Here is a 20,406-nt window from a genome sequence, read left to right on the forward strand (position 1 = left end):
TGAAAACGATTTTTTTTAAAAGGTGCATAATTATGAATTTTAATTGATAAACAAATTTGTTGTTTCATTAAAAGCATTCCCAAAGAACATTCAAAGGGTCCAGTAATCTCAACATTCAAAACCCATTAAATTGAATTTCCTTTGTGGAGCTTTTCCCCTTTGTTGGCCTGTCTCTCCTTTTGTCAAGCACAAAAGTGGTCAATTGCAAGGCAGACAGAGGGCGGAAAAGCCGACAATGGAAATCCGTCAGATTTCTTTAATTTCCCCAGTATCCTTTGACTGTTAGGATGGCTTCCGTTTGGGCCTGTCATTAGAATTGGTTTAACAATAATTGCATTGAAATCTAAGCAGATTTTAGAAAAACAAGGGTTACTTTTTGTGGCGTGTTTTTAGATAGCTAAATTTAAAGCCTATTGTAAAATGTGTTAATGGGATAAATTTAAAGAAAGAACATTTATAGTATATATTTTTTTAGCTATACCGAACCAGCCAAGCTTAAAATTCAAGAGCCAACTCCTAACTGCATTGCATCAAAGTTGGCAACAAATGGACTATGACTTGCAGTTGGTTTTACCAATTACTCTTTTTTATTTCCGAACTTCCTGGTGGCTTCACACACAAACCCATGTACAGTTGCGAAAAAAATAATAGCACCACTTCGTCACAGGTTCTTAATATTAAAGAAATATGTGGAAAACGGGGATTTTTATATAAGAAGTGTTTTTTATTATCTTGATTAGTATTCCACCTATTTGAAAAAATTGATACGGATATCGAAAATATTGTCTACATATAATTTTTTCAGATTTTAAGAAAAAAAGTCAAAAAAAGGCCGAAAAAAATAATAGCACCACTTCCGTTTTCTTTAAATAAAACGTTACGATGCGCTAATATTCTTGTGTATAAAGGATATATTTTATGAGATTTGACTAAAACTAACTTCTCCTGATATCCAGATATCAAATTGATTACCATTTGGCAATACAACAACATGTTGAAAATTTTCCAAGTCGGAAAAGAAAAATATTCAAAAAAGAAACATATTGGATGGAAAACGGTCATGAAAACCGGTTCGATTGGTTAGGTTTTGGATCATCTTCATTAAGAATGGCATAAACTTTGAAGGATAACACAGAAAAACCGAGTCCTGGCCCATTTTTCCTTCCAAAATGTTATATCACAAAGCACAAAGAATCTTATCAGGGCCAAAACTAAACTAAAACACGCGCTTAAAATAATAGCGAATATTTTAATAATTGGATAATGTTTCAATAAACAAATTTATAAAACATGCACTTAAAAAAAAAATCCTATCCGAAATGCGAAACACATTTACAAGGGCATAGGGCTCGTCAAAAAAAGTTACAAATGAATGCCCGCAAACTTATGAGAATGTGTGAAGGCAAAGTTAAATTGGGTAAGAAGAAATCCTTTTTATAAGTCATGTGTCTTCTAAACACCTAAATTGACCAAAAACATGGTACCAAAACATCCATTTATTGAGCATGGACCTAGTATTAACATAGGCTTGTTTTTCCTTCTTGAAGTAAGATCAATACGGATGAATACATCGTTCATGAATCATCCTATGATGTAAATAGTAATACGGTAGTAATTCGTAGCTTAAACTGAATACAAAATACTTCTTAAATGAATCTTTGACCAATAAAATCCGGCCAGGATCACGGTCAGGATAGCAAAGAAAGAGTTCGAAAGTACTCAGTAAGCAATATACATTGACTTGTGTACTCGCTTGACCATAACACAACCAAAAATCTTCTAGTTTTTTTTTTAAGACAGCTTAAACAGTTAATCTAAAACGTCTTAAATCATTTCCGAATAAATTTGAAAATATATCATGACTTTTGGGCCCCAATTCCTTTATAGGTAGGGTCCTGACTTGTTTAATCGATAGTAAGTCATTATATCCAAAAATCGCAAAAGATATTTACACTTTAAACTTAGATTTACTTGTTAGCTACCGCCAACTAAAGATTAAGTTACCCATTTGTCATTTTTCTACCTTTTATTCTATTTTTAGAGAAGTGGTGCTATTATTTTTTCGTACGTTTTTCCAGTTTTGCATAGATTTTCTTAAATAAGTCCAGAAACCTTTTATAAAGCTAACATTTGTTTTCATATTCAAATTATGTTTAGTCTTACTATTTCAAACCCGTTTTGAAAAGTTAAAAAAGTTAAAAAATGTGAGTAGGGTGACTAGTTAAAGTTTTTTTGGGTTAGTGGTGCTATTATTTTTTTCACAGCTGTACACCGATGTTTTTCTAATTACGTTCATGCCCATATACCATGGACATCTGATGTCACAGGTCTTCGTTGCATTCAATTTGACTCGCTTAGAAATGCACCACCGCCCCCTGGACACCCGAGTAACATCCCACACCCCCACACACCCCACTCACCCACTCTGTAGAAGAACACATGTCATGGTGTACGTATACCCTGTGGGTACCTGGCAGAAAAGAAAACAGAACAAAGTGAGAGACCCAGACTAAATTAATCAGGGGCCAGGTAGCGAATGGAGAGCGCAACTGGAGTTCCTCGGGGGTTGGCATCCATATCCATACCCTATATACCATGCCACCGCAACAAGCGAGAACCGGTGAAAACAACCCCATGTGAACTGTCTATAAAGCTAGGGATTTCCCCATATGTTTCTCCCTACCAACATGCATTTTTAAGTTACTAGAAATATTAGAGGCATCTTATTACTAGACCATCTTAGCTGATTAAACCTTACTTTTCACTGTAATATTACAAAATATTCTCAAAAATACATCCATCCATTAAAAGTTTTAACTAACCACTTATTAGGACAAAAATGTATTCACCACAGGTAACCACATTTTACAAACTTTTCTAATAAATGGTAACTAAACTTCACTTTGTAAGGAAACACTTTAAAAGGTAAAGTCAGCCAGTGTTTTGTCGAGTTGAGTTAACTTTTTTCGACAGCGCACGGCGAACATTGGGGATGAAAGCATAAACAGCTGATGGCGGTCCTACGACCCCCAATATACCCAGTTCCTTTCTCACGGGGTAATTTCCTTTCGCAACTCAACATGCAAACATACAAATGCTTGCAAAAATATTTATTTAGTAATTTGACGACCCTGAGTTGTCTCCAGTTACTTAAGAAGATTTGTTGTTTAACTTTAAATGGATTTATAATATTTGTATATTTCGTAATTTCCGCTTGGTTACATTTTTAAATTTCCGCTGGAAAAAAAGGGCGAATGGGCATTTAGTTGTATTTACTTAAAGCCTATCTTTAATTAAACAGTATTTTGTAATGTTTAATTTTGCTGAAATAATTGCTTTGCCAGCACAAAGTTGAAATGCAAATAAATACTTAAGGACTACATAAAAGTGGATAAGAAAAGAAAGGAACAGAACGGCGAGGAAGTTTTCCGGATTGCGCCTGCTGCGTAATTCCAGTTGCGCACACATTCCGCCTCCGGAAAAGTATTTGTAACAGTGTTTAAACTCACATAGCCTTTCGTGGTTTGCGAACTATTAAAAAGTGAGCTGAGTTCTTTGGGGCGGAGGTCACCCAACCGCTTGGAAAAAGTGGGCGTTGCGGTTGGGATGATTATCCAAGTTTTACCATTCTTTCTCCGCCTGGCCTCACTTTTCCAACGCCATCAAGAGCCGCACAGCGCACAGTTATGGGAAAATCTTTTAATTAATTTAAAACTAATTTTCTTGAAAGCCAAGTGAGATGACCTTTGAGTGAGTTGAAAGCACTACTTACTCGTAGCAAAATTTAATTTAAATATTTTCAACTCAGTCTTTTGGCATGAAAACAAATCTAGAGCAACACCTATGACCTACAACTTTGAGCAAATGCAACTAGATTAAATCAGAAACTTTTCGGGATTCACTTATTATGCATTTGGGTGTTATGGAACTGCAACTTAATCATATCAGATAAATGCTCCCTTTGATGTAAACATAAAAAGTTTGTGAAGAGGGGCTTTTTCCGGGGCTACAGTCTCGAATGGATTTCAAAGCAGCTCTCTCAGATTGCCCACCACTTTGAGGGTTCGAGAAGCATTCAAATGCATTCCCTTGTCCCAATCCCCAATCCCCCCGTCCCGGTGAAAGTGGATTAGCAATTTGTTAAGCCAACAATTTACCCAGCTCCGTGGGGCTTCACTTCGTCGAGTTGTTTGCATTTGTCAGGGCAATACTGCTCTTTTTCTGCAGTTTCTGCTGCGGAAGGATATCCGATGACCATACTGAATGCCATCTAGGGATAACAAAATAATTACATCGATCTGATGGATTATAATGAAATAACAATATAAGAAGTCATAACATTTAACTTTATAATTTCCTTAAATCATATTTCTTGGTAAAAGGGGTACTTAAATGTAATTAAATTTCAATAGTATTAAAATACATATTGTGCCATAGAAAGATGATAATGGCGAAACTGAATAGCAACCATGATTAAATTTAAAGAAAGCTTTAAGCTCTGAAGACAGCTATAGTGCTGTCATATTTGATATTTTATTGTAAAAATATTTAAATAAACTCCATATTTTAAATAAAATGCAAAACATATTTAGAGTTTTTTTTGGTTTTTTCCTGTGTGCCAGAAACTCATTGCACGGCTTCTCGGTCTCTCACTTTGCGTTTAATTGTAATTTTAACTTTTGCCATTTAAGTGTCTGTTATGTGCCATCTGGAGCGACTTGTCTGCACCGCCGGCGGAGCCTTTTCCGCTCATTCTGTCACGCAGTGTTTGCCAGTCGTAAATGTTTTTAGTTCGGCTAAATGCAATTGTGGCCACTTCTTGCACTTCCTGCCAACGCACTTGGCGCACTCCCATCTGCCCCACATTGCCAGCCCAGTCGTGTACGCAATTTAAAGAGCTCTTAAAGAACGAGTGCGATAATTATCGCTTAAAATTATTAAAAGGTATTTCAAGTCAATCAACAAATTGATTTAATTAAATCAGAGTACTAAACAACTGCGGATTATGAAGAGCTAAGTATCAAGAATTAAATGACAAATGATTATAGTGATTTCAAAGCTTTAGAATACATTTCCTCTTCTTTGTACTTAAAATGTCATCTTTATTATAAAAAGATTTAGAGTTTGAAAACAATTCACATAAAAGAAAAAGAATAGCTCATGCTAACCCGAAGAAGGACAATTTATTTGTATAAAATACCTGTCTTCTAGGGTTTTAATTTTCTGCTAAACGCTTGAAAAAACGCACATTCGCAATTACATACGCGCACACCGGTCTTAAGGTTTAATTTGCAATTTATGCGACAATGGCATTCGTCTGTCGCGACGGAAACGGAATAATTTCCCATTTCCGGTGTGTGCCAACAAGAAAATTCAAAATCCACGCTCGTGTGATTGTGTGTGTCTTTGAACAAGGCGAACAAGGGAACAGGTACAATAACACTCGTCGTTCTGAGGAGGAAAGCTGGGGACTCTCCCCATCCACATTCCACGTGCGAAGGAAAACAAGACTGTACGATTAAATAAAATACTTCCTAATAAAAAAACGCAAATTTAATTTACTTTCGGGGGCTGTCGGCTCGCAGCAAACATAAATCGAAGTCAACGAGGTGCCCCAACCACCGACACCTCCATTCACTCCTCCCACAATTCAGTCTTGACAAAAGAATAAACAGAGAAAAAGCTAAGTCGAACAATACTTTAAGAAAATATTAATAATTTTTATAAAAAGGTGATATTTTAATAAAGATAAAATTAATTAAGAACAGATTGGGTATTAAATAACAATAATGTGATCATTTTTTATACAAATAGATCAAATTCTTTGTGGAATAAAATTCTTAAATAATACATATTTATCATATTAATATACGAATATTAAATAATTAAATAGCCAGATTTGGCTATAAAGAGTAACTAAATTTTCAACACTCCCGATGTTGCTTCCTCTGCTCTCATTACGCTCCCGCTTCCAGGATCCGGATGTTGAAGTTGTATATGGCGTGTCATAAGCCTCCACCAGTTACCCCAAAACAATTTTGTTGAGGAGGCAGAAAGATTGGATGGGAGCCTGGGGGATGGGTGGTATTATGTGGGCATGCGAAGGTGGTGAGACGCCATATTTTCGACTCCATCACATCTGATGCCTACGAGGCACGTGATGCTGAATATAATGAGAACAATTTTTATTTAAATTAGATCCACCGCCGGACACTTGGCACAATTATGGATGGCCAGCTGGCAGCTGTGAACTGGGGAGCTGGAAAATGCGCAGGGGGACCCGCCACTTGGTCAGCCCCGCGTTATCCGGCTGATATAGACAGTCGTAAAATAAACTAAATGACCTGCTTTCGGCTGATTACTTTTCAACGTGATGGCGGAGAATACTTAATATTTTGCAATATGCGTGTTACACTTAAAACATTTTTAGGAAATTAATTACGGATGAGCTTTAAAAATATTTCTTAGTATAATTAATTTTTGAAATGTTTTTTTCAACCTCTGCTAAAGTATACAAATTTCTGACGTAATCATCAAGTTTTATATGGATGGAGCAAAAGTTACAGCCACAAAAGTGATTTTATATGGCTTCTGTCCCAAAAAAGTAGGCAATAATTTTAATGACATTGGAATATAGAGTTCTCCTTTTTTTTATTGTTAGGATTTCATTTTATATCTAGTTTTCTAGTTCGAACCCCTTCCTGATGCTTTTATAAGACATTTCCATTTTCCCTGCCTTTAAGTGTATCACTCAAATTTAGGCTGCATCCTCGGAACAGGACTTTTTTTGGCCGGTGCTCATTATCGAAATGGACGTTTTGGGCCGTGGTGTTGCTCCGGGGGGTTGAGTGGGTGGTGTTGGGTGCACATTCCATTAATCATGCCGAACATACAACATCCAAGGGCCGTGAAACTGAACCGCCAAATCAACAACAACAAATCATGCGAAAGCGAATGCGCAAATAATGCCGCTTAAAATTTCAATGCCTCGGCATTATTCATTCCAGCCAAAGCCGTTATCGGAAATTAATTTTCAAAATCCGCTTAATGGTTAGCGAGTAGATGTGGGCGTAAATTTATGAGTTTGCAGATATGCGAATTAGGCTTGGGGTAAGTTTTTTTTCCCTTAATTTAGTCCTGTTTATGTGGGTTTCATTTTAATAAGCAACTAGTTGTAGTTAAAATGCAAAATATCTAGACCAAAAATTATTTCACGGTCTCCTAAATTTTAATATTCGTTTTTCGGCCTTTATTTATCATTTTGCAGCACATTTCCGCGTCCCTAATGACATTGCTTTGGCAACTTAATATGTTTCGTACTGTGGCAAAGCCACAAAAGTGCAGTAAATTACTTTCCCAAATAACAAATTTCAGTCACGCAATATGGTGTCCAATTAAAGTATGTTTAGGCAGTTCTGTTGAGATTTTCCACTATAAATTCTACTGCTTTTGCCAGCTATCACCATAGAGATAATTGGAAATGGTATGCCAATTATGCAAATGTTTTTATAAGTATCTCTAACTTGCTGGCGACAACAAAACGACATTTTTTCGTGATTATAGACAGTTGATAGTGATGATTTGTGGTGGATTAATATAATGGCCATATAAAAGTAATTAACACTTTTTTTTAAGTTTTAATCAATTTAAATTTACTTATTCATATAAATTAATTAAAATGGCTTCTGTATGCTGGAAAAGGTTTTTTTTTAGATACGAATGCATTAATTAAGGCTACTTATTGATTTTATGTGTTTTTGTTTCATTTTAAGTTCATATATACAATTCATTTGGAAACAAATTAAAAGCCTTTTCAGTCTTAAACATTATTATTCTTAGTTTTTTGATGATATTTAAAGTGCCAGCAATCCAATTTAAAAAATGTTTGTAAAATGTAAACCTTACGTTATAAGAAATGGATTTGGTTTCTGAAATCTGCGAAAAACTTTGGACGACTGAAACTCGTTTCTGGGTTTCACTTGAGAATTGTAATTAATCTAAGCTGACTTGCGTTTTATTTTTGAATACCAACTAGAAATGCAGAAGCACTCAAAGAAGTGGGGCAAAAACATATTGTTACCTAAAGAGTTTGTCGTTCTTACTTCGTTTTATTCAATTTTCCATGATGAACTCCTTTGGACTGTCGACTTTGCCTTCGATTAATGGATTTCCTTCGGTGGCTCTGGCGCCTGAAAGGCTGCCATAAAAACTGACAAATCAACTTCCAGCTGTTTCAGCGTCAACGACCACAAACACAAATACACACACCCACACCCCCGCCACACAAATACATTGGCAAGTGCGCAGCAGAAAAGGATACTGCGGAATATGTACAACAAGAGCCTTTTGGGGGGCGAAAAAGGAGCAGGATATATGGCGACATCGCTCCACGAAACTCAACGGGAGAGTTATGCAAATATAAAGACTTTTTTTTTGTGGTCCGCTCGAGATAAAGCAAGGGGTCCAACTTCAGCCTTCAGTCTTCAAGAGTCCTGGATTTTTTGCAATCGAAAATCAGCAGAGAGAGTTTTCTTTTTGCTACCCTAATAATCCGCCCTTTCGCTTTTCTTTCTGCTGATTCGCCGATATGTTTATCCGATCTATTCGGACGTGTGGGTTCCAATATGGAAAATTATAAATCTGGGTCAAAAGCAAATTGCTTGCAATTCATTTTCCCCGATATAAAGACATTAGATGAGCGTTATTCATGATTATGTGGGGTGTGTGGTTTTCTTATCTTTGTAAATATGAACCAATTTCAATTTGTAAAAGTTATGGGTTACTTTGGACTTTGAATAAATTGGAAGACTGGATTTATTTTAACTTTTCATGTGTGTATAAAACTTGAATTTTAAAGCCTAAGGAGTCTTCCTGCTTACCTGTTTTGGCCTTTAGTTAGTTAACCATAATTGATGTTAAGGAGAACATGTTTCAATAATAATTAGGCAAATGCAAATAGCAAATAGTAGTCAACCTATAGATGAAAATTGGAATTTAATAAACGTCTTCTGAGGAGTACGAACATTCTAGCCCCCCGTTTTGGATTATTGAAAATTTCATCCGACATTCTGAGCACATTGACAAGGCTTCATTTGGCTTCACAGCGGTAATTAATAAGCCCCATCTCGGTACTCCGCATTCAGATGTGTGCATCCTCCGTCTTCACGGATGCGGAGCCAAAGTGTTGAGATGTGTTGGGAGCCAACTTTATGGCACGAACAAAGGCGACAGCCACAAGATTCAGAGCTCGGGACTCCGGACTCACCAGACACCCGGGGGCGTTCCAGGAGAAAGGCGGAGAAAGCTACTCGGAGTGCAGACAACAGGAGGCGGACACCGACAATGTGGCTGACTGATTTAAGTGCACATTTAGTGGCGCACGCAAAGCGAACTCGGCACACCCACTCTCGAGGACCCTGCATCTCAGGATTCAAAGGACACTGGGGCAATATTTTTTAAGGGCAAATACTAAAATATATAAAGTAGAGTTATTTTCGTAATTTAGTGCTAAATAAGTTGATACAGAAACATTGAAGAGTTAAATTCAGCACAACTATTCAACTTCTACATTAATCTGGATTTTTAAACGCTATCCCTTATTTTTCCTATTATTGTCTTTTAATCATATACATGTTGAATAGAAATATAGTTTTATTTTGTATCTATTTATTTCGCTCAGTGTACATTTTGCTCCAACTGTCTTAGATTGCGGTCTAGTCACTAAGTTTCCTGTGCAGACGTCGTAGACGTTTATTAAAATGAAGTCAGTCCCCGGGTCCGACAGGTTTTGTGGTGGTGCCAGGACTGGGTCTTCAATTATTAAGTAGCACTTTCAGTGTTGCCACGGCTGGCGGAGAACGAGGATTGGGTGGGACGGGAAGCCGGAGAAGGATGCAGGACACCCTTTAATGTCCACCTGCATGCAATCCCGCCATTTGCCCCGGGCGCCCTCTGGAGTGGCAATAGCTCCGTGTTCATGCACGGCTCGCTGCTGCTCTTTCATTTCCATACACTGAAATAAAAACTGATTCATATTCTCCCGGGTTTAAAAAATAATTCTATATATAAATAAATAAATATATGTGTATTTTATCTGTTTTTTTTTTATTTAAGAAAATAATGCTTATAAAATAAATTATTTTCGCTCAATGTATTGGAGGGCCAGGCACTACCCACTAACTGCCCAGTTTTCCGTGTTGTTCCATTCGTCATGGAGGTGCAAATGGTGAGGTGTGGGGCTAAGCTTTTTTCCCCTTTATTCTAGGAGTAATATACATATTATTTACCCTGCGGCTTGTCGAGGATTCCTAGCTTCTGATGAAAGAGTTGCAAGTTTTATGGTGTTTGGTGGGTGGTACGGGGCAGGTGGTTCCACCGCATTTTACCTTCATTTTGCACCCACTGCTCGGCGCCAACGTCAATGTCAATTGCACCGGGCACGCGAGATGTGTTGGGTTATTCTTGTGGAAAATGCCACGCGATAAGGATGCAGTCTGGAGTAATTTTCGCCTCGCCAGGTTTTCAGACCTCTCCACTTTGATGGGCTAAATTGCCAGTGCATTCCCATGTCAGGGGACAGCCACTTCCTTAAATATTTAGTATATTTGTCCTTTGCTTTGAACACGAAAACTATTACACGCAATGCATACCATTATGATTTGAAATGGAATTTATGATACCAAAACATGAAGTGCGCAAGGGGTAATCTAATAAATGTTTAAAGTTAGGAAGAAATTTTTAAAATGTTTTAGTATTTTAATAAAATGTTTTTTGTAACCAGTTTTTTCTCAAAAGTTTATTACCCCTTCCAAATTTTTTTAAATTTTAATGGGAACTGTCAATCTTTTATAATTGTATTCGCCATTCTTTTTTATATATGCAGTTTTTTCTCTTCAAGGGAAAATACATAATCGATTTGTTTTTAAAATTAATTTGCGCTTTTATGTTATGTTTTTTCTTGGTTTTGTCTCGGTTTAACAGGGCGGTCTGCCAGCAGCTGGACTCACTTGAACGATTCTGTGGCTGATGTCGCAGTCATTAAAGTGTTTTTTTGTGGTTTTGGTGTCAAGCACAACGTCTGCCCCGCCCACCCCCTTCAGAGTGTTGTGTTTTTAACCCTCTGAAGCCCTCGCGGCTATAGCGCACTTATTTTTGTCCCCATAGTTTTGGGTGTCGTCGGGCTTTCAAGTAGTTGTTTTCTGTTTTTCGCAGATGATATACAGAGCAACGTTCTCTAAAGGGAAGTAAAAAAATTAAATTCGTACGATTGCAATTTTAAACTCATTTACTTAACTATTATCTTCAGGAAGATGCTGAGTAAATTCCGCAGAAATATTCCAGCTTTCTTTGTTTGTTTTTACTTCTATCTTGTTTTTTACCTTTTACAAAAGCGGAGTCCGATTTTGCTTAGATAATTTTGCCTTTCATTAACCAAGTCAGTTTTTGCTTTGCTTTCACAAAAAGCTGTTGATTTTTTGCTGCCTTCCTCGCCAGCAAAGAGTTGGGAAATCTGATTTTTCCGGCCTTTGTTTTCCTCCTGTCGGACATGGGGCTTACCACCTCTTTACTGTGGCATTGTTCAGTTGACTTCCGCAATTTCCCTATTTACTTATCTCTATTATTTGTCCAAATGAGCAAATGGCTGCTCTGCTCCTTGAATGCGAATGAGGTCCGTTTCAGGTAATTACATACGGGTGGCGTACATGTTTTTACCTGCTGTCCGTTGGGGTTTATTTTTAGTTTTTAACCCAATTGCACACCGCATTTGTGGGGAAATGAAGGGGGTTTTTTCATACCAGGTGGCGTGGATTGTGGGCCGAATGCGGGTGGCGAAATGGACTTTTAAGTGCAGACTCAGCTCGTTGGCATCCTTGGCCATTGATTAAGAGTAAACAGAGCATGTAAATGTTTGGATATTCAAAGTGTGCATTTTTTCTTTGTGGCTGAATTTTTGCGCAGTTTAAAGTTCCCCTCGCAAACGTGTGTTTTGTGTGTGAGTGAATATTACGGAGTATGCCGGAGTCACCCCAAAAACCGAAATGTTGAGCGAGTCAACGTAGAATTTTCCTCGCCCACAAAGTATAATGAATAACAGCACTCCCAGGGAGCGATAACGGAGGCCAGGGTGGAAAATACTGGTGGTCACACGCCACCCGCGCAGCCGGGGCATTGACATTTTGCCTATCTAGAGGATAGAGTCCTAAGCACGGGACTTCCCCGACCCCGTTGCCCTTCCAGTTCTTGTTCCGCCGTTTCGATTTTCCCGGACCGCCATGCACCATAATTCTCGGACCGCCATCGCTTTGATTTTCCGCGCTGTGACTATTTCGCAATACTAGGCTGGTCAGTATTGCACAGGAAGAAATTTGGAATTACTTTTAGGAGATAATTATTTAAGGTGGTTATGAAAAATAAATGAAAGAGTTAATGGTCTATTATAAAATTTTACTGCTATTTTTTAGAGAAATTTAGAGGCTTAAAAAGAACCAAATCAAAATGTAAATTTAAATATAAAGTCGACTTAATAAATACAATTTTTATTGTGCGAAATCTTTTGATTTTTAGTGCATTTAATATGTTACAAATAACAATTTGTCAAACAATCAAAAATTACGATTTCATTTTTTTGAGTGTTTCTGTAGCGAATTAGCGCTCTCCGCCGAGTGGTAACTGGTTGGCAGGATAACGGCCGCCTCAAAGGACCGCACAGTGCAGTTAATAGTTTTCCAATCCAATCCTCCCCGGGCACACACGCATCGCACTGTCCTCTGACCTCCGACCTCCAATCGCCCACAGCGACACCGATAATCATGTTGATGGCCAGCCAGCTTTGGCCATTCAAAAATGGAAAATTGGGGGAACAAAAATGGAAAACAGAAAACAACTCGGTGGGCTCGGCTCTCCGCTTTCAATTTGGTGCAAATGTCTTTTTCTGTTTTTCGGCCCTCTGTTTTGTTTCCACTACATTTCCCACACTTTCCCAGTGCGCCGGATGACCATGGGATTTGTCTGTAAGTCGAGCTATTTGCACATTCTGCTGGAGGGAAACTGGTGTGGCAGGATTATTTCCAAAAATTCATATGCGACGCGTTCTCGTTTTCAATTCTGTGAATTTTTGGAAGAAAAAATTTAAAAACAAATCTTTTTTATTAATGTTTTAAAAATTTAATAGATTTATTATATTTTTATTAAAGAAAATATAATATTATTTTCATTTTTGTACCTTTGAAGATACTTTTAAAACATAAATTATTACAAAGCTATTAAAATTAATAGATTAATAGACAAACCTATTCGAAAGCCATAGAAATATATTTTATTTTTCCCATAACCTTTTAAGTCAAAGAACGTATTTTAAATCATTTATTTAATGGTGGTAAGTTCAATCGAAACAGAGGAACTGCGACATTGATTTTCCATTTGCAATCAACGTTTTCAAATCATCCCAAAAGAGGGCACAAAACCGTCATAGGAAATCGGCCGTAAATGCTGATGATTCTGGCTGTAAAAGGCCTTCGAGGTTCGAACAACCAACTGTTGTTGGAACCATTCGAAAGCGGTTTAATGCCAGCGGACGCACGTGTGTGCGGCAATTGGCAGGACCAACTCATTAGCGCAAAGGGCGTACAATGTGCCATATAGCATACATATAGCATCTGGCCATCGTCCCGATCCGTGCGTGTCCGCAATTAAGGTGACGACAAGGGGCATAGCAGGGGGTTGGGTTCGGTCCGTACATATATCCCAGTGACGCGACAGATTTCGCTAATGACCGTGGGGGTGGGTATATCCTATCCAGTGGAATCCCCTTCCTGTTCACCAAATATCCGGCACTAGCCCAACCTGAACCACCTTCGGAACTTTTGTTGATGAATCGAAAAACTACTGGAATTAGATGTGCATGTCAGTCGGCAAATTACTTACCCCCCTTCGTCTGCCAGCTGGTGATGTATCGCCACCTCTGGGTCGGGTTCAAAAAGTTGTTAATATTTTATTTGTGGCTGATTATTTAATTACACTGGATGGTCGTGGGCCACACACTGAAATCATAAAGTCCGCCTTTAAAATTTGGCCTTATAGGAGCTGGATTTTATTACTAAACTTAGGGAAAATGGTTTTAATATATTTTCGTACGTTTTAGAAAAGAAATTTGTTTTTGAAGCTGCCATTCGTATAAGAAACAAGAGAGAACGCTATAGTCGGGTTGTTGTCCCGACTATCTAATACCCGTCACTCAGCTAAAGGGAGTGTCCCGACTAATAATCGTAACTCAGCTAAAGGGAGTGCGAGGGAGATAGATATATAATTTTTGATTGCGTATAACTTTTTAATGAATGGTCCGATTTGAAAAATGTCTTCTACATTTTGATAGGTATAAATATACACAACAAAATTGCATTTATACTTCTCGGAAATCTTTAAAGATGTGGGCGCAGGACCCATTTTAAAATCGTTAGTGGGCGATTGTGGGCGTTAGAGGGGGCGTGGCGCTCGGCTAAAATAAACTTGCGCTGCGTAGGAAGCCAAAGAATATGTGTGGGAAATCTCAACCTTCTAGCTTTTGTAGTTTCTGAGATCTCAGCGTTCATACAGACGGACAGACAGACAGACGGACAGACGGACAGACGGACATGGCTAGATCGACTCGGCTAGTGACCCTGATCAAGAATATATATACTTTATGGGGTCGGAAACGCTTCCTTTTAGCTGTTACATACTTTTGCACGAATCTAGTATACCCTTTTACTCTACGAGTAACGGGTATAAAAATACTTGTTTTTAAAATATTTATTTGTATAAATAAAGATTAAGGCATAAATAAATATTAAGATAAAGCTTGTTCTATTATACCCATATTATTTGGATTAGTCTATTGTTATAAAAATCTAGTTGAGTCACAATTTCCGTAGGTATTGTCTAGTCACTTCGAGTCTTGACTTCACTTCTTTTATGTTTGTTTCATTCCTTTGTTCTGGACCATAACTTTCGATGAAATTGCATTGAATTGTGGAAATAATCGCCATAAAAATGTTTCGTGCACGACTTGTAATTGGTTTAAGAATTTATGAGGGTTGATTGTGTTTTCTTTTTCTTCCCCCTTCGAAATACGAAATACACACAGGCATAGAACAGGTCATATATACATACATATATGGGGTTTAGAGTTGGAGGATGGGGATTTTTTATGCTTTGATAGGGGCCATTGACACCCTTTGTTGTTGGGAGTTTAATTTTAAGCTTTTTGTCGAATCGACATTTGATTTGTATGTTGAACGGCTTGATGCTTTTTAAAATCCTATTCAGTGCGGTCAGGTTAATATAAACGAATAAGATACAATTCAATTTTAAAATTCACACCGTTTTAAGTTGAATAAAGGTAAATTAAAGTGTTGCTATTTTTATTGATGTTTTTAAAATGCACGAACTTAAACTAAGTCTAAAAAATTGCTGTTCATCAATGCTCAAGGATTTATTATTAAGTCTGAAATATGGAATGAAAAATGAGGCCATCACAATAATTTCGTTAGTCAATCTATAAATGTAGACCTCAATTTGTCTTTAATTTGATTTGTGTATCTTTCTGAGACGTCAACTTTTTCCTCTTTTTTTTTCAGAATATGCCTGGCAGGTTGATTTCTGCTTTTCCCTCCACCGAAAGGCCAAAGTCACAGCGAACTTTTCCTCTGGCGATGAGAGCTAAACAAATGACACTCCTTCCATAGGGGAGAGGGATAGTAGGAGCCGTCATCCCTCGCAATCGCAATCGCAATTGCAGAATGTGTGCCAGCGACGTGGAACCTTCAGTCTTCGGTATAGTAACCTACCACTCCCACTGAGTGGCAGGAGGAGATTCCTTAGACAGACACCTCTGATTGAATCGGCAACGACAACGGCAAAGGCGACGAAAACGAATCCGAATCCGAAAACCAGAACAAAAACGAAGGAAATGCGGAAAAACTCAAAGGAAATGGCGGCGAATCGGAGGCGAAAGAAGACAATCGGCATGCTGACATCGGGACTAAAATCAGTAGTCAAGTGGAAAATTATTATATCATCCATAATGCTGCTCTTATTAAGTGGGACAAGTGAGTGAAACTCATTTACGGCACAACATCTGACTGCCTCTGACACATTCGGCCTGAATAAATAAATACATTTGTGGGCCAACATGCGTATACGCAATATTTGGACAGTAGACATTTTGAAATGGTCAGCTAGGCGTTAAAGCTACATGTGTTGATTCATTAAACATAATACACTAAACATGGCACAGCTACATAATCTACCTCGAGTTTTCTTAACTAACAAATATGAAGAAGTTATTGGTTTTTAATACCCTTTATAGGAAAATGAATAGTAAAACATTTTTAGTTTTTAATAACTATTATTTTTGAATGCAAGTGGCATCTAAAATTATAAAAATAACAAAGGTTGCAGTTTAACAAATATTAATAATTCCTAACTTATTTTTCTCTTTTGAGAGCATTTTTATAAATCCAGTTAGGGCAATTCCCCCCTTTCATTTCAAAAAAATAGTGATCAGAAAAGTTTGATTCTATGTGAGGCCATAAAAAAAGAGTAATTAAACTTGGTGGCTCCGAATCGAAGTTGCCCCCTTTGTTTTTGTTTTCCTTGCATAATTTGTAGCCCGGGGGCAGCCACAGCAGTTGCAGGCGACTCAATTTACACGACCAGGGTGGAGTAAACAATGGCAGCGGCTCTTGGCTTTGAATGGGGCCAACAGAAGCCAGCGACACGAAATAAATTACAAGGATTTATAATTCTTATCTCTCCCTCTCCCTTTTCCTCCCTCGTTTCATGTGGTGCCTCCTTGGGATTCGCATTCGACAAAAGGTCACGTGCTGGCGGTGCGAAAGGGTCGCCTGATGTCCCCCAGCACATTCACCGCCCTCAGCGGGGACCTGCATGTGCAGATCCAGTTCAATGGCAACGAGGTGTCCTCGGCGGAAGAGGAGGAGCACAGCCCATCCACCCGGGAGCACTTGGGCACTGACGGGCGGGACTTGAGGACCAGGAACAACACCATAATGAGCACTTTAGTCATTAGCAAAATCATTGATGAAGTGGAGACACCGACTTCCACCCCCGATGCAAATGCCACCAATAGCCAGGTGGTGCTCCATCGCAGGCGCAAGGAGGTGGTGCAGAATATACCGGTCTTTCCGGATCCCCGGTTCAATGTCACCCAGGTGACGGTCCCATGTCAGACCTTCTTGATTGGCGGCCGCTACGAGATGCAGGTGGTCAGCAACCTCAAGTCGGTGAATCGGAGTGAGGTGACCACCACTTTGGTGCCGTCCCAGGACGAAAGATTACTCCAGACCCTCGATGTGCGATGGCCCAGTGCCGAGATGATAGTGAGTCCAGTGCGCCTGAGGACCTATCCCAAAAATCCCGTCGAGGTCAATCTGCGGTTTCCCGAGGTCAATTGCAATCAGTCAGGCAGCAGTTTGGCGCTACCGGAATTCTGGCTGGAATTAATATACTGCGGCAAGGAGAGGAGTTGCAGCCGGAATATGACCCCTTCCAGTGTCCTTTTTGCGGAGCAAATCAGGGGATTCCCGAAAAACAAGAGTCTGCACTTGGGATGCGAACTTTTCGGACTGGCCGGGAATTATGCCGTTCAGCTGAGACCCATGGTGCCCGCCCAGAATGTGCCCACCACCCGGCGGCTACTGAGCGTCGATTGGAGCGATGAGTTCGTGTTCAACGTGTATGCCCGCAGCATTTTCCCCTGCGATCCGCACACCGGAATCGGTGTCCTCTACGAGTATCCCGGCTGCATTCTGGAGCAGGGCGACCGGGTGCGTCTGTACGCCAAGCTGAGGGCAGATGTTGCCTCCCTGAAGCCACCGACCACGCTCCACTATGTCTCCGAGCAGCGGGTGGTCAAGAGCCAGCACTCACTGTACTTCGCCTGCGAGCTCTTCTCGGAGAAATACGTGGAGTACTGCTTCGTCTACGTCAGCCAGGCAATTTCCGGTGCCGTGGCCGATGTCCGGATGGACTGCGTGCCCACGCTGCCCGTGAGCGGTGAGTTGAGACAGTACTTAACATCATTAAGGCAAAATCCCAATTAAATGGATTTCATATAGCTTGCAACATTTTATTGCCATTGTTTTTATGGTACACTGAAAAATCCTAAGAGATGCAATATAAATTTAATTTAAATTATTGGCCAATAACCACTTATTTTAACAGCAGAATTTAAAGTCTTATGAAAGTATATTTTGTATATAAATTACAATGCCTTGACAAAGAAGGGTAGATTTAATTTTTAATAATAAAAGAGAACATTATGTTAAAGTTATTTTAGAGTCAGATTTTCTGGACTTAAACCTTTTAGATTTTGATTAATATACCATTACAATTTAATGCAAAACTGTCATAACCACCTTTAAAAACTTTACAATAAATGCTCCCATTTATTTGCAACGTGAGGGATTACAGCAGCTTTATTGTTATAAAACAGTTAACACTTCATTGTATACCTTGTACACATATATAATTTAAACTTACCTTATTAATTATGAAGGGATTAGCTTATGACAGTCCTCTCTCCCCGCAGATTCGGATACCGGTGGCTGGGGACCCTGGAGCGAGTGGACGCCCTGCTCTACGAATTGCCTGGGAGGAACCCGCAATCGCTACCGATTCTGCGATTCACCACCCCCGCGATATGGCGCCAAATTCTGCGAGGTATGTAACCCCCAAAAGCCCCTGTAATTCCAGCAAATAACTCGGTAGATTAACCTCTGAACGACCTCTGCCTCCACCTGATTTGACAACGTTAATAGTCAAAGTTTGATTGAGTGCTCCGAGAAATGATTAATACTCTCGCACATCTAAGCGGAGGCATCAAGACGATTTCAATAAGTGCGGAACTACAACTGAAGACAGGCAAACTTCGCCCGTCTCCGGGGACTTCGTTACCCTAGAGATTGCTTCCAGTTTAGTTCACATTTCACTCTACTTTCTTACACTGAAAAAATATAGGATCCATTGCCATAAAAAATGTTATTTTTAACACAAATGATTTTTAATATCTTCATTTGATGATAAAAATAATAATGATTAAGTTTAATAATTTCAAGAATTTTTTAAAATTTTGAAAACATGAAAAATAGTACCTACCATAGAAGATTATGATATACACCTCATCATTTTTCAATTAACTAATTATTATTATGATAATTAGAATTACTTATTTATATTCGGATTATATGATTTACCTTTTTTCTTGTTAAAAATTCTATATTTCTCTCAGTGTACTCCTCCGGGCCAAAGTGGAACTATTTCATTGTTTTCGCTTGTGGGACATTGGAGGAGTGGGTGGCTGGGAGTGGGAGTGGGTATGTTATGTTGTCTGCGAGCGTGTTTCCACACTGCGACACTTGCTCCAGATTGCGTGGGGAATTTACGACGCTTCCGACAATTGTCGGCCTACTGCGCCTCGCTTTATCTTGTTTCTTTTGTTGTGCAGAGTGGAACAGTGAACCTCCTCTGGTACCAGAACCCTATCCCCATCCCTATCCGCGCATTTCATTATCCAAAAACTTCCGGCATCAACATCCAAGCGATAGGGGCACATTTGGCCGTACTTTGCCAACTTGTTTGGAACAATTACTGGCAAAGTTTTTAAATGTTCCGCGCACTTATTGCAAGTAGTTCTTACACGGGAGTCGTGCCACGGATGCTGGGAACAATAGCATCGCATCGCATCGCCGTGGGGCGACTACAATTGAGTGGGTGTGTCCAATGGGGAATAGAAGGTAGCACCTCCTCCACTTCTACGCACCCAGGCTTTTCATAACAAATTTGCATTTGCCCCCAAAAGAATCGCTCGGAGGCGTTGCTGCCCATGTGTGTATACAAATATTGCCCCACGGGCTATTAATCAAACAAAGCTCCGGCACGGCAGGCACTATTTGCTTTTAGAAAACACGGGAATAACCTTTTGTGACCACAGCAGCACCACAAACTCAAATTAGTGGCTGCCGAGTGGCTCTTGAAACATGTTTAAGCCGGAAAACATTTTGCTTTCCCATCATTTAGTCACAAAAACACGAAAAAAGCATCATCTAAAATAGAAATTTAAATCGGGTTATTTCTTAAATTTAATATTTATAAAACCGCAATTTACTTTTCAGCTAGATTTATGAAAGGAGCATGCAAAGTAAACAAAATGTGAATGCAGCCGTTGAGATTAAAAAATACTGCACATGCTGGGTGAAAATTTTTTGCTTTGTTTCTAAAAATGTCTTGTATAAAAATATGCTGGTGAGCTTGTGAAAATAAACGCCAGATTCCAGGATAAAAACCATGAACTAAAATAAAATAATAAATCATAAATCTTTCTTTAATAATATTTTATAAATGAGAAAT

The 20,406-nt window shown here is 38.9% G+C and overlaps 1 protein-coding gene across 1 annotated transcript in view; it reads left to right on the forward strand.

Annotated features, from left to right (window-relative positions):
• gogo (golden goal) overlaps positions 1 to 20,406 on the forward strand; it is a 29,348-nt gene that overhangs the window by 1,470 nt on the left and 7,472 nt on the right. Inside the window, exons 2-4 of the mRNA XM_017156961.3 lie at positions 15,615 to 16,085; positions 16,855 to 18,054; positions 18,590 to 18,720. Coding sequence (XP_017012450.2) covers positions 15,947 to 16,085; positions 16,855 to 18,054; positions 18,590 to 18,720 — 1,470 coding nt within the window. The 5' untranslated portion in view covers positions 15,615 to 15,946. The remainder of the gene's footprint in view (positions 1 to 15,614; positions 16,086 to 16,854; positions 18,055 to 18,589; positions 18,721 to 20,406) is intronic.

Source organism: Drosophila takahashii, chromosome 3L (genome assembly GCF_030179915.1).
Source record: "Drosophila takahashii strain IR98-3 E-12201 chromosome 3L, DtakHiC1v2, whole genome shotgun sequence".
Lineage (NCBI taxonomy): Eukaryota > Metazoa > Arthropoda > Insecta > Diptera > Drosophilidae > Drosophila > Drosophila takahashii.